Raw genomic sequence first — 15,090 nt, forward strand, 5'->3', positions numbered from 1 at the left:
TAATGCAAAACATGCACTAGCAGTCACTTTATTGAACGTACTACATTTACATTTATTCATTTAGCTGACGCTTTTATCCAAAGCGACTTACAATTGCTATATATGTCAGAGGTCGCACGCCTCTGGAGCAACTAGGGGTTAAGTGTCTTGCTCAGGGACACATTGGTGTCTCACAGTGGATTCGAACCCGGGTCTCTCACACCAAAGGCATGTGTCTTATCCACTGCGCCACCACCCCCTACTACCATTTAAAACATCTGAGGTCAGGCACATTTTTCTTTTTTTTTAAAGAAAATTAATACTTTTATTCAGCAAAAATTAATTCAATTTCAGTATCTATTTCAAATAAATAGTTTTTCAAAGAACTGCGAAAAAATATATTTCATTCTACATAAATATTAAGCAAATCATATTAGAATGATTTTTGAAGGACCATGTAACACTCAAGACTGAAGTAATGATGCTGAAAATTCAGCTGCACATCAACAATAAATTACATTTTAATAGATATTTAAATAAAAAACAGTTATTTTAAATTTTAATAATCTTTCAGTAATAATATTACTGTTTTTACTGTATTTTTGATTAAATAAACACAGCCTTAGTGAACAGAAGAGGCTTCTTTCAAAAACATTAAAACATTTTACTGACCCCAAACTTTTGAGCAGTATAGTATGCTTTTTTTTTTTTTTTTTTTTTTTATTTTAACCACCCACAGAATTTAATTTCTTTACAAAATTAAAAACTGAATTCGTTTTTTTTGTATTCTGTTTTTAAATCTTTTTAAATCTATCAGCACATAGGACAAATAATTGTAATAATAAAAATGTAAGATTGGTTGTCCAAACTTTCGACTGATATTGTAAATACTAAGCAAATATGATGCAAAATATGACAATTAAAAGACAAAAGTAATAAAGAACATACCATTCTTTTTCCATGCATGACTCTTGGCTTGAGAGGAAAGGTAATGTGGATATGCTAGTAGGTCAAATCTAACACTCATGAGTTGCTGAACAAAGACAAAACCAAGGAATATCCCACATAATAGACATGTGCTGAGACACCTGAACAAAAGGAAAATAAATGCAATATAACCATAAATAGCTGAAAAAAATAGGAATATATTATTCTGTTACAGACAAATTTGACTTACCATATCAGTGCAGTTCAGCTCACATTTTGGTTAATTTTTCAGCTAATTAAAATGACATCTTCAATTTTGAATCAAAGAAAGCGACTGCTCTCTGCAGAGGTTGGAAGTCGCCACATGCAACTTTTATTTGCTGTAACTGACATCACAGGCTTCAATTGTCTTGATAGCAGTTCCATAAACCTTAACCTTCATGCATTCAACTAAAAAAGCTCTTTACTTCAGAACAAGAATATAATCATTCCCAATGTTTTTGATTCTCAAAATTATGTAGTGAATTTCACAAAATCAAAATTTTGAAAAAACATACATTTTCTGTTCTGTTCTATTGTGTGCAGCCATCATAGGAAGTGCATTTCAACAGAACACAGTACCTGTAATAATGCTTCGTTTTATAGAAGATCTCCTAAAATTGGAGAAGAAGTCAAGTGTGGAAACTAGCTGGGCAAGAATGATCTCTGTGTGACTCCAACAATGTGTCGCAATGGATCGGGGACTTGAAGTGAAAAGCACTCAAGAATGAAGATAGAGATTCACTGGTCCTCCTTCCATTTGAAGTTAAGGAGCTATAGTAGATTTGTCTAATTGCACATAATTGTCACACAGAAGAAAAAAACTTAAGATGAAACCTCTTCATAAAAGCATTTAGACACAGAGTGGCAAGACTTTCGAAGAATGACTGATGACAGTTATTACTAAAGAGCACCATGTGTAACAACATTCCTAAATCTAGTATGCTGCCTTCTAAGCCAACATCATAACTCTAATGGATTTAGATTTAAAGATACTTCTCAGAATTTTTACTGAGATCTTTGGATTGCATTATGGGATTTCTTTCTTCACAAATGAGAGTGAAAAGAAGATACAGTATCTTAGAAAACATCATAATTCCTACCTTTTGGACCAGACGTTGTGTTGAGAGCACCTAAGATGCTGCCTAAATATGCAGCTTACTAGGTTTGTGACAGAGTCTGTGATTTAGGAAACACAGCTAGTAATGCAAATAAAGTGAGACTTATGTGCATCTCTCAAGACACAATTTATTTGAAAAAGATCTGTCAGTTTCTGTGTGATTATGTGACTGTCTAATCTCATTTGTCAACTGTTTTAAAAATCTATTTCAATCATGTTAGATAGCATTTATAAACAAAAATACTTTTCAAAAAAGCGCAACATGAGGGAATACTAAAAATGGACATAAAATCATTCAAATAAAAAGCAAGTGATTCTGAATGTGGGATAAAAAAACATTTCTGCTGAATTTATTTATAAAACACTAGAAAAGAGTACATAATAATGTAACCCGGATTAGTCTTTGGTTCTGGATTGCGTCCTTCAAAGAGTCCAAAGTAAAGGACAGAATTGGTTCCATTCATGTCCAGCTGTGAGAGGAACAAAAATGATTTTAAATCATTAACACATCATGCAGCAAAAAACAAACACAATTTCAAAGGTGCGTCAAGAAATGACATGCTTCTGGCTACATTCTTAAAAATAAAGCTTCCAATAGATTTAGAAGAACCATTTATGTTTCACCAAAACCTTTCAGTAAAACAGCGCTTAAAAGAACCATTTTTTTTCTTAATGTGAAGAATATTTAACTAATCTGAAGAACCGGTTTCCTCTATAAAGGACATTTTGTGCAATGGAAAGGTTCCATGTTTGTGGGATCATCAATGCCAATAAAGAAATGTATTTTTAAGAGAGTATGTCAGAATAAAATATAGCTTTACTACTGATTGCTGCACAGGACATGCAGTATACGTAGTATGCGACATTATTGTCCCATGACCTTGTCATTCTGTTTTGCTGTACCTGGGAAGTGATGTCGGTCCTCCATGGATCCACCTGGAGCCCGTCGCACCAGCCTGCGCGGCCGTACAACCAGGTCCCGTGTTCATTGGGCACTGCTCCTTCAGACACCCGCATGGCACAGCCCAGAGGTGATCCTGCACGGACATGCACATCTGTTTCACTCACTGCCACACATTTCTTTGATTCATGTCATAAAATGTCATCAAGTCCACTGATTCTGTCACCCTGGTGCTACTAACCAGCTGACTCAAACACAAGGGTGTTATTGACGGATCTGTTGATCAGGAAATTATGTGATGTCACACAAAATTCACCGCAGAAGTTCTCGTCAGACCCGTGAGCCGTGATAACGGCATATAACTCCACCTGCCACACAAAAATACACATTTAATTCAGTTTTAATTCTCCAGAGATATTACATGCAAAAATAAATTAAATAAGAATGAATGAATCAGTATACAATAATAATAATAAAAAATAAATAAATGAATGAAATAAAAATAAATAAATGGATTGACTGATTGTATTATTATAGAAGTCGTATTAATAAGATTTTAAAAGATTTTTTAAAACATTCAATCCATGGAAGGTTTTACTTATCCAGAAATGTTATATGCAAATAAATAAATAAATAAATTGATTCATTAATTACAAAATAACTAGTATTAAAATAAAAATATTTTATTATAATATTTGCATTACTATTGTTATTAGTAGTATTATTTATAGTACCATTCCAGCACAGATGTAAAAAAACACATTCAAGTCACGGAAAGGGTTTTACTTTTATATACAGTATCTCACAGAAGTAAGTACACCCCTCACATTTTTGTAAATATTTTATTATATCTTTTCATGTGACAACACTGAAGAAATGACACTTTGCTACAATGTAAAGTAGTGAGTGTACAGCTTGTATAACAGTGTAAAGTTGCTGTCCCCTCAAAATAACTCAACACACAGCCATTAATGTCTAAACCGCTGGCCACAAAAGTGAGTACACCCCTAAGTGAAAATGTCCAAATTGGGCCCAATTAGCCATTTTCTCTCCCCGGTGTCATGTGACTCGTTAGTGTTACAAGGTCTCAGGTGTGAATGGGGAGCAGGTGTGTTAATTTGGTGTTATCGCTCTCACTCTCTCATACTGAGAGTGCTGCAGGCACTGGGGAGCTACAGTTAATTGAGGGAACCATGAATGCCAACAAGTACTGTGACATACTGAAGCAGAGCATGATCCCCTCCCTTCGGATACTGGGCCGCAGGGCAGTATTCCAACATAACCCCAAACACACTTCCAAGACTGGTAATGGACTGGCCAACCATGTCTCCAGACCTAAACCCTATTGAGCATCTGTGGGGCATCCTCAAACGGAAGGTGGAAGACAGCAAGGTCTCTTACATCCACCAGCTCCGTGATGTTGTGTGTTGAGTGGAAGAGGACTCCAGTGGCAACCTGTAAAGCTCTGGTGAACTCCATGCCCAAGAGGGTTAAGGCAGTGCTGGAAAATAATGATGGCCACACAAAATATTGACACTTTGGGCCCAATTTGGACATTTTCACTTTGTGTACTCACTTTTGTGGCCAGTGGTTTAGACATTAATGGCTGTGTGTTGAGTTATTTTGAGGGGACAGCAACTTTACACTGTTATACAAGCTGTACACTCACTACTATACATTGTAGCAAAGTGTCATTTCTTCAGTCTTGTCACATGAAAAGATATAATAAAATATTTACAAAAATGTGAGGGGTGTACTCACTTTTGTGAGATACTGTACGTAATATATATATATATATATATATATATATATATATATATATATATATATATATATATATATATATATATATATAGTTTTTAATGAAATATTATGTTTTTCTGTTTGGCCAATGTGTCGGAAGTAGGATTTTTATTTTGACAGAGTCTGACTTTTAGATTATTTAAATGCTATTCTTTTTACTATTTCACCAATAATAACAGATTTGGATTCATCACCTTCTTTGTTGAAGCTGGAGGACTGAACTTGATCTCTTGGTATCTGCTGTTATAGTCCTTGTCAAATGTCCCCCCAGGGAAGAGTGACATTACCTTGAAAGGGAACAGTCTGTCTGAGTAATTACCTGTGAAAACAATGTCAGATGATGTCAACATCTATAACAGACATCCTCATGAAAATCTATTTGACTTGCTTTATTACTACAGTAACTGGAGTTGCATTGATGCATTTTGGGAAACAGCCAAGCCCCTAAATGCACTTCCAAGAAAAGCTTATTTATGGTGTTCTGCAAGTGCACTAAAATAGAGCTAGGGTTTATATAGATTGATAACTCGTAAATTTTATTGTAATACTGAGGCTGACTACAAACTATAAGTGTGCAGGAAGCGTCAGTAACAGACTCAAAGTTCTCTGTAAGTTAAATGAAGTGGAATTATTCAGAAGAGTAATATCAACTCATTTTGATAATGAAGAGCCTTCTATAGTGTTAACTATGTAGATGATTTTCCACTTCTCTTTTCCAAAATTCATATTGTTCCTTTGAGTATGACTCAATAGAACACGTGTGGGTGAGCAATAGCATTCACAGCTGCACGCAGTAAATCAGTCACTGATATGTTCTTTCCACAAAAATTTTGGTGTTTATGCACAACAAAATGTTCTTTTTCAAAAACTAGTGTCCACTGCCTACAGTACATGCATCCCTTCTAAAGCAGCATGTTTACTGAAACATAACCTCACATGTAATCAATTTAGAATGCACAATATAGGCAGCAACACTGTGTGTCATACAAATAGCGCAGGTGGTCCCAAATTCTGTACACTTTCCATACACAACTCGTCCTCTACCACGCTACAATCCAACCCGCTCCCTAAGGTCGCAAAACTCTGGACTGTTGGTAGTACCTAGGATAGCAAAGTCCACTAAACGAGGTAAAGCTTTTCACATTTGGCTCCCAAACTCTGGAATAGCCTTCCTGATAACGTTTGGGGTTCAGACACACTCTCTCTGTTTAAATCTAGATTAAAGACACATTTCTTTAGCCAAGCATTCACATAATGCATCTTATAATCTTGTACTGCAGTTATATCTGATCAAATGTACATTATTATTATTATTCTTAGCTTGGGTTGAACAAATCATTTTTGCTTAGATGGAACAGCAGCTACGCTAATTATGTCTCTATTTGTTTCTCTGTTGATTAACATCCCATGGTAACTAGGAATTACAGAAGCTTCAGTCTGGATCCAACCGTTAAATGATCTGAAATGACCGAACACCTGAGAAAAGATAATGCCCTCAGAGGACCTCAGAGGATGCCAACACTCAGACAACATACAGAATTACCAAATTTTGTTAAATATATTAAGGTTCTGCAATATATAAATATATTGTCGAAACTTAATTTCCTGTAGAGCTGCTTTGCAACGATTTGTATCATAAAAAGCGCTATACAAATAAACTAAACTCCAGAGAGAATTACTCCAGTCTTGGTTTCTTTACACTGGTTGCCTGTAGAATTTAGAATTGAATTTAAGGTTTTGTTGATGGTTTTTAAAGCACTGCATGGCATTTCCCCAAAATATATAGCTGACCTTTTAATTCCTTATCAAAATTAAAGAAACCTGAGATCTTCAAAGCAGATAATTCTTTATGTTCCAAAAACAAGATTAAAATCTAAGGGTGATAGGGCCTTTTCAGTGGCTGCTCCCAGTTTATGGAACCCTCTCCCAATGCATATTAAATCTTATAAAATCTGCACTTTTGATCATTTAATGTGTCCTTGCTATATAAAAGTGTTCATTTCTTAATAAATAAATAAAATTAGTTCTGACCTGTCTGGTTGCTGTGACTAAAGCGTAGATTGAGAGACGTCATCCATGGCATGGCCCATGGCACAGTCTTCATGGTGAAGACGCATTTCTTGTCATTTAGCAGGGGAATCAAAGGAGACACATCCATCAGCCAATGACCTGTGCCTCTGTAAAGAAAGTCACAAAATGTTTCTACCATCAGCAACAAACTGTAACACATTATCTAAAGGCCAGTTCTCATCTAGAATGATTACTATAAAGATTACAATAAGGACAACTATATTAGTGTCCTCACCAATGCACAATAACATTCTGTAAAGTTCTGTATACTATACTATATTATGAGTGCAAACTGCAGGTTTGTCGTCTGCCACCTTAAATTCTCAAGCTCTTTAAAGCAGGTGGATTCTGATTGGCTGTCAGTGTTTTTAGCATTCATCAGCTGGAAAAATGGTTATGAAAGTCATTGCAATGATATGGTTCCTCTGTGCTGGTATCATTATAGTTGTGGTGTGGACTCTGCTATTGTTTTAAATATAGAATGACATTTAAAACTAAATCTCTATCATTATTTTTAACATCCTTGGTGTGAATAGGCCTTAAGGCTAATTTCTAATGTCCACAATGTCAATGTTGAAAAAATAGCAACAATTCAGTTAAAGCGATTGATCATGTACTGTACCTGCGGAAGGCTGTTATCCAGCGCCCGAGCTCCAGGTTGCAGTATGGGCTGGTGCGATCGCAGCATACGTACAGCTGTACGGTGTGATCCCAGAGAGCACATGTCTCGTCCCTGCGGCCGGGACAGGACAGGGAGGCGTCCAATTCCAGAATATTATAATCCATGAAATCTATATTCAAAAACAGACAGGATTAGACAAAAAATGTCTAGCTTTGTACGATAGGCCTGTCATGATGGATGTTACTAATGCGAAGTTCAAACCTCCAGGCAGATCCACCACTGCTTCAGCTCCCGTCTCTCCCTGCATCAGATGACGATCAAACACAGGCACTATAACGGCAGGCTGTCGCAGCTGCTCCTGCAGAGCCTCACTGAATGTGAACCTAGAGAATAAAATAAATGTGAACTGGACACAAGAAAAAAGTAAAATAAAAGAAGTAAAATTATGATACTGTAAGCTAGTGATAATATCAGCCAGGCCAATAAATGGACTATATTTAGCAATTTTAAGATTTTAAGATCAGCATTTGGCACATATTAGTCAGCACCCAGTTCTCCAGATGTCCCTATTGGCATTGGCCATCAGTCAATCACTACATTCAACTTTACTTTTCACTCGATTCAAATTGTGACAACTAGCCCCGGTTTCCAGTATACATGCACTAAACAAAATGACAAATTGTAGATTGAACACATAAAATGTTTTAAACATGATTAGTATTAGCTGTTAAGTGAATGAAATATTCTCCAAACATATATCAGTTTTTAGTTACACTATTTTAAGGTGTCCTTGTGACAGTGTAATTATACATTTAAGTACTGAGTAAAATTAATTAACTACATGTACCTACTATATGGTTAGGGTTAGGTTTAGGGATACTTGCATGTAATTATGCATAATTTATTGTTTTTAATAATAGTAAGTACATGTAACAAGGACACCTTAAAATAAAGTGTTACCCAGTTTTCTTACCACTGAGCTTGCCAGGCCATGAATCTAAATGTGGGGTAGAGAAACCAACCCATCTCAGACAACGCCCCCTTCTGGTTGATCGCGAAGAAGATGTTTGGAGAAGGTGTGACCTGGAATGTCACATTCACAGGGCGCCCCTTTCTATTAAAACAATGCATGTGTCAAAGATGATTGAAAAACATTTGTGACTGAAAAAAAAACCCTTTATAATACAGCATGATTTATTAGCCTGTTTAAATAATACAAGCAATGCTGCAAATGTTGCAAATACACACATAAAGGACTTGAGTATTAAATAATGAAGTGCTGGAATGTTATTATGACTCGTTTGACAACACACAACCAATCATAAACAGCCTCTGTGTTCATTTTATTAAATATTCATGGGCCGTCACTAAGACTTTCACATGTGATTTTTCATCTGAAGGAAACTACTTTTGAAGATATTGTAAAATGACAGCAAAAGCATTAATTGGAGTGGTAAAGATTATGTTTTATTAATTGGCTGAAATATATTGCAGCATTTTCACAGATGGCTGTTCTAAAAACAAAAATAGTAGTGTGTTTCTATGTTGCATGTTTTTAATTCAATTTATTAACATCACACATATACAAAAAAGAACCACTGTTATTTTTGTATTATTTATATACTATTATGTATTATGAATCTCAAATTCAGAATTATTTACAAATATATAGAAATAATATAATATAGAAATAAAATAATTTATGTTAAGAACAAACACCTTCAAATGTGAAAAATCCATATCTCAGTCGTGAGCTATGATGAAGATGCTCACCGCAGTGCTTGGATGACAGATGGTTCAATATGGACCATAGACGCAGGTATGTTGATGGAGGTGGAACAATCGTCTCCAAAGCAGTTCATGTCCTGTATGGGATTCCCGGGTAATGCATACACCAGCACCCCAGTAGCGTTGGATGCAGCCATGTTTTTTAACTTAAACATTTAAAAACATTGAAAATCAGCCCATATCTTGTATTTTGAACCATTATCCATGTTGCCTAGCTCATGCAGCTCACCTTTGTGAAGAAAGAGCAGCCACCCTCAGATACCCACGCGACTGCACCTTTGACAGACGTCACAGGTTCACAACCATCACCTGCATCCAGCAGTCTGTAAGGATGTTTATCCCAGTGTCCATTCAGCCAGTCGTATCGGGCATTGAGACGCTTGGCGATCACCGGTGTGCTCCAATCTGCAATTCCAGAATATTTAAGAAAAGACGCCCCCAAAACAAATGGAACCAATTCATGTGACCCCATCAAGACACACTCACCTGGAGATGAGAAAAGCACCTGAGAGAGGCCGCAGTTGTGTCCACCGCATCCCCATGAGTACAGAACTCTGGGTAACCAGTTACCCAGCGCAAACACAGGTGTAGGAGAGAAATGCAGTCTGGACAAGATCTCTTTTCCTCTAACAAGACAAAAAATGGTGTTTGAATATTAAATATGGAATACTGCCTTAATTATGTCATATTTGCATACTGTGGTAACATCACACTACAGTAATGGCTTTTTTTTTTTAAAGGTAATTTAAAAAAAATACAATAGTGTTAACATGATATCCAAACATCATAATATGACCTGGTATTTTTATAGAAATAAATAATAAATTAAAAAATATTTATGAATTAAAAACCTGTCTGTATGCATCTATTTGTCTATCTATCTATACATATTTTTATACTACACATGGAAATTGGAAGGTAACTAAAAATATTAAAAATTAATTACAAAAAAGATTAACAACAGGTACTTTTTAGTCCAAATAAAATAAATAAATATAAATATAGCCTAAATAAATAAAAATACATAACTAAATAAATACATTTTTGGGAATTAAAAAACTGCATCTCTCTCTATATCTATTATCTATCTATATAGCTACAGTGAATGTTTATGCATACTATGGTAATTATTGAAATGGTTCTCCAAAGTCATTTAAAGAATACTACAGTGCCCAAAATCACAAAATCATAATAAAACATGGTACTTGGAAAGCAAGAAAGAAAGAATGTGATGGTATGAGATGTTAATGTGACTGAATGTGTCAGTACCCATGAGCTGCGGCTCTGTACACCTGCTCTCTCATCCAGAGGGCGTCCTGCAGCGCAGTGTCATCCAGGGACAGCAGCAGCACTTCAGTGTCGGACGGCAGATATTTCAGCAGGTCTGACAGGGACTCGCTCCACGTCCACAGACACTCCAGAAAGGCGGATTTATTGGTGAACGCGTGAACGATGAGCGCGCTCCTCGAGTCCTTCTGAGGAGGAGGAGGATTGTACATAAACACTCCGTCTAGAGTCTGCACCTGGAAAGCAGGAGCAGCATCACCAGGTTCAAACCCCTCCAGACCTTCAGTGGACCTTCCTTTGTGTCTGGTGCTGCCGGCAGAGTCTACATGCAGCAGATTATCCGAAGATTTCGCATTTCTCGGAGGAAGCATTGCATTAACGCAGAAATGTAACAGATAAAAACAAAGCAGCAGAAATCGACAATAAAACATGGTTTTCAGTTGAGAATGGGTATTTCTTTGTTTATAAACACGTACGTGAACTGCACGCGCTCCCGAATCTCTAACGTTACATTGTTTCCCCTTTAATTCGAATTCTTCCTCATTTAGATAAACGCGGGGGCGTGACACGTTCAAATAGCCAATAAGAGACGAGAAGGAGCGTATTGCTAAGCAGCGTACTAAATGGAATCATACAAAATAAATATTCAAAATACATTCAAACATTAGAAAGAATCAAAAACTGCAACGAATGGAAAATCTATTTAGTTTTATTTAATCTGCGAACCATTTCAATAACTTTTATTTTATGTCCATGTTGGGGCTTTCTTTAATAGTTTATTTCTTCGTGTGTTATTTATACGATCATAGTACTTATTAATACTTTGATATCAGCTTTTATTTTTATATTTTTAGTTTTCATTGCATTTATTTTCATTTCATTTTTTCATCTATTTAGCCTTCATTTTTTTATGTCAGTTTTAATTTTTAATCATTTTAGTGCTTCAACTTATACTTATTTCAGCCATGGCTTTTTTAAAAGTTTTTATTTATTTATTTTTCATCTATTTATATTTTATTTTATTCTATCCCAACTTTATTTCAATGAACACAAATATTTTAATAGTTTTACTTTTAACAATAACACCACTATTTATTTTTTTCCTTTCATCATATCAGCAGCTCATGTTTCCTTTTTCTTTCTTCCTGCATTGCATGCACTTTCAAATGTATTATTATTATTAATTAATGTATTAATAATTAATTGAATTACAGGAATATTCAATAATCATAGTTAATTAAGATCAATTATATTACAATAAATTAAATATTGAACACTAAAATTAGTAAATAGTATTTTAAAATGATATTAAATCAATAAATGAAAAAAAAAGCTAAATAGAGCTGCTAAAGAATCATTTAAAACAATCAGCCAACACTATATATATATATACAAGTAAACACAACATGCAGTTTTTGAATTAAGTTTTTTATTATGAAGGGCAAACAAAATCCAAACCCACATGGCCCTGTGTGAAAAAGTGCTTGCCCCCTAAACCTAATAACTGGTTGGGCCACCCTTAGCAGCAACAACTGCAATCAAGCGTTTGCGATAACTTACAATGAGTCTGTTACAGCGCTGTGGAGGAATTTTGGCCCACTCATCTTGACAGAATTGTTGTAATTCAGCCACATTGGAGGGTTTTCGAGCATGAACTGCCTTTTTAAGGTCATGCCACAGCATCTCAATAGGATTCAGGTCAGGACTTTGACTAGGCCACTCCAAAGTCTTCATTTTGTTTTCTTCAGCCATTCAGAGGTAGATTTGCTGGTGTGTTTTGGATCATTGTCCTGCTGCAGAACCCAAGTTCGCTTCAGCTTGAGGTCACGAACAGATGGCCGGACATTGTCCTTCAGGATTTTTTGGTAGACAGCTGAATTCATGGATCCATTTAGCACAGCAAGTCTTCCAGGCCCTGAAGCAGAAAAACAGCCCCAGACCATCACACTACCACCACCATATTTTACTGTTGGTATGATGTTCTTTTTCTGAAATGCTGTGTTACTTTTACGCCAGATGTAATGGGACACACACCTTCCAAAAAGTTCAACTTTTGTCTCGTCAGTCCACATATACAGTATATATATATATATATATATATATGTGTGTGTGTGTGTGTTCAGGAATAGAATAGAATAGAAGGTACAAACACAGACACATGCAGTCAAGCAACATATGGACAACATTGATTTACAGCTATCAATTATAACAGCATCAGTCAAATGAATGTGAGTGAAGGAAATCATGAAGTGTCATGAAGTAAAGTTACTGTCTAATTCTGAGACTCCTTCAAACTGATCAGGCATCTTGAGCGATGTGAACCAGGAGTGGATCAGAGGTCATATGCAGAATGGAGAATTATGGCTGAAATTGACAGTGGATGAATCTCACAGGGATAATCCAGTGAAGCAGCAATTTCCTTTTAATAATTCATAATTACCACCTGATTCATCATCTGCCCGTTTCACCAGCCCTATTTATGCACCAGATCTAAATAGGACTCATCACGGGCAATGCTCAGGTTATTTACTGCCAGTCTGATTTCTGTTGTCAAAGTAAAATAGCCCGACAGTTTGGTTTCAGACTCAGTGCATCATGAAGAGCTTCCTGCTGATTGTTCTCTGCGTTGTCAGATATTTTGTGCCAGAACGTTAGTCCTGATGAGGATAACTGGATGGGTAGGTATCCAGACGAGGTTAGTGATTTCAGTTTTACATTGTTGTTCTCTGGTTGCATTGCTTAATTATTTCTATCATCTACAGATCTACAGACGATGTTGGAAAGGGTCAGCCGAGCACCTGGACTACAACAGGTTTTCGGTCTAATGGGGAAAAGATCATCTCGTAAAAATATTTTACTAATTTTATTGTTGAGATCATTTTTACTTCTCAATTCCACATTATCAGTTGATATGGTATAAATACACTGTAAAATCATCCAGTGTCATCCAGGGACAGCAGCAGCACTTCAGTGTCGGACGGCAGATATTTCAGCAGGTCTGACAGGGACTCGCTCCACGTCCACAGACACTCCAGAAAGGCGGATTTATTGGTGAACGCGTGAACGATGAGCGCGCTCCTCGAGTCCTTCTGAGGAGGAGGAGGATTGTACATAAACACTCCGTCCAGAGTCTGCACCTGGAAAGCAGGAGCAGCATCACCAGGTTCAAACCCCTCCAGACCTTCAGTGGACCTTCCTTTGTGTCTGGTGCTGCCGGCAGAGTCTACATGCAGCAGATTATCCGAAGATTTCGCATTTCTCGGAGGAAGCATTGCATTAACGCAGAAATGTAACAGATAAAAACAAAGCAGCAGAAATCGACAATAAAACATGGTTTTCAGTTGAGAATGGGTATTTCTTTGTTTATAAACACGTACGTGAACTGCACGCGCTCCCGAATCTCTAACGTTACATTGTTTCCCCTTTAATTCGAATTCTTCCTCATTTAGATAAACGCGGGGGCGTGACACGTTCAAATAGCCAATAAGAGACGAGAAGGAGCGTATTGCTAAGCAGCGTACTAAATGGAATCATACAAAATAAATATTCAAAATACATTCAAACATTAGAAAGAATCAAAAACTGCAACGAATGGAAAATCTATTTAGTTTTATTTAATCTGCGAACCATTTCAATAACTTTTATTTTATGTCCATGTTGGGGCTTTCTTTAATAGTTTATTTCTTCGTGTGTTATTTATACGATCATAGTACTTATTAATACTTTGATATCAGCTTTTATTTTTATATTTTTAGTTTTCACCTTACAATACACTGTAAAATCTAAATAATCAAAATGTTGCTTTCTCTTCATAGCACAGATAACATGAAGACGTAAGTATTTTGGGTGAATTTTGGGGAGTTTTTCCTAATCAGGCGTACAGTACTTTGGAATAACGGGTTGTATTTAAATGTCCTGCATAGTTAATTTTTTTAAAAAATTTTTTAGCATTTATTACGACTGTTGGGTGTTCTATAATTGTTGTATTTACATAAACTTCTTTCAAATGACAAAGCGGCTGCTAATGCTGAATCGTGTGTGCATCAAATGTGATATTTGTGGTTTATCTCACAAATGACTTCCAGGGCAGAAATTCCAGACTTTTGTGGGTTTAATGGGAAAAAGGAATGTGGTTGAACCAGGCCTGTCAGTTTTCTCTTTTCTTTTTCCACATGCATACAGCTGTCACAATGTTTTAAATGACATATATTTTCTTTTAGGATCCTTCTAGGGAAAAGACGAGCGGAGTGACTTTGTTGAAGATTTTAACATGCACCTAATTTTGGTCCAGGCTGAAACTGATAATGCTCTGTTCTGAAATAAATTAATTAAAAATAAAAACAAGGTAATAGTTATTTGGGAAACTGCACTTGTCTTATTTATATACAGTGGCACCAAAAACTGTTTGGACACTAAAGCCACAATTAAAAATGTGTGTTCTCCAAGAATCCACAAGAATGAGGAAGGATTGGTAATGTGTCGACACCGCCTCCTAGTGCCGAATAATGATTAAAGCATGATGAAGAGTCATACTGTTGCATGATACATTCCCAT

The 15,090-nt window shown here is 36.0% G+C and overlaps 1 protein-coding gene and 1 long non-coding RNA gene across 2 annotated transcripts; one reads left to right on the plus strand and one right to left on the minus strand.

The window, feature by feature from the left end:
- Nucleotides 1–2,386: 2,386 nt before the first annotated feature.
- Nucleotides 2,387–11,050, minus strand: LOC306886827 (uncharacterized protein). Its single transcript, XM_079444155.1, has 12 exons — nucleotides 10,519–11,050; nucleotides 9,736–9,875; nucleotides 9,479–9,654; nucleotides 9,235–9,395; nucleotides 8,435–8,575; nucleotides 7,723–7,844; nucleotides 7,462–7,630; nucleotides 6,801–6,946; nucleotides 4,964–5,088; nucleotides 3,208–3,334; nucleotides 2,969–3,102; nucleotides 2,387–2,535 (listed from the first exon to the last, which is right to left on the minus strand). Exons 1-12 carry the CDS (start codon nucleotides 10,965–10,967, stop codon nucleotides 2,416–2,418), a joined length of 2,010 nt encoding a protein of 669 aa, XP_079300281.1. The 5' UTR covers nucleotides 10,968–11,050; the 3' UTR covers nucleotides 2,387–2,415.
- A 2,073-nt stretch (nucleotides 11,051–13,123) lies between these two features.
- On the plus strand, nucleotides 13,124–13,879 carry LOC306887772. The gene is made up of 3 exons (XR_013785699.1): nucleotides 13,124–13,214; nucleotides 13,299–13,379; nucleotides 13,478–13,879. It is a non-coding gene; the product is annotated as an uncharacterized lncRNA (long non-coding RNA).
- Nucleotides 13,880–15,090: the final 1,211 nt, after the last annotated feature.

The sequence above is a fragment of the Barbus barbus genome (assembly GCF_936440315.1).
Source record: "Barbus barbus genome assembly, chromosome: 21".
Classification (NCBI taxonomy): domain Eukaryota; kingdom Metazoa; phylum Chordata; class Actinopteri; order Cypriniformes; family Cyprinidae; genus Barbus; species Barbus barbus.

Bases quoted from the DNA above. Each gene is read 5' to 3' on its own strand.
- LOC306886827 (XM_079444155.1), bottom strand. From the start codon at position 10,967: ATGTTTTATTGTCGATTTCTGCTGCTTTGTTTTTATCTGTTACATTTC. The intron at 8,576-9,234 runs GTGAGCATCTTC...TTGTTTTAATAG, and splicing joins TCTGTCATCCAAGCACTGCG to AAAGGGGCGCCCTGTGAATG. The intron at 2,536-2,968 runs GTACAGCAAAAC...TTCCTCTCACAG, and splicing joins GGACCGACATCACTTCCCAG to CTGGACATGAATGGAACCAA.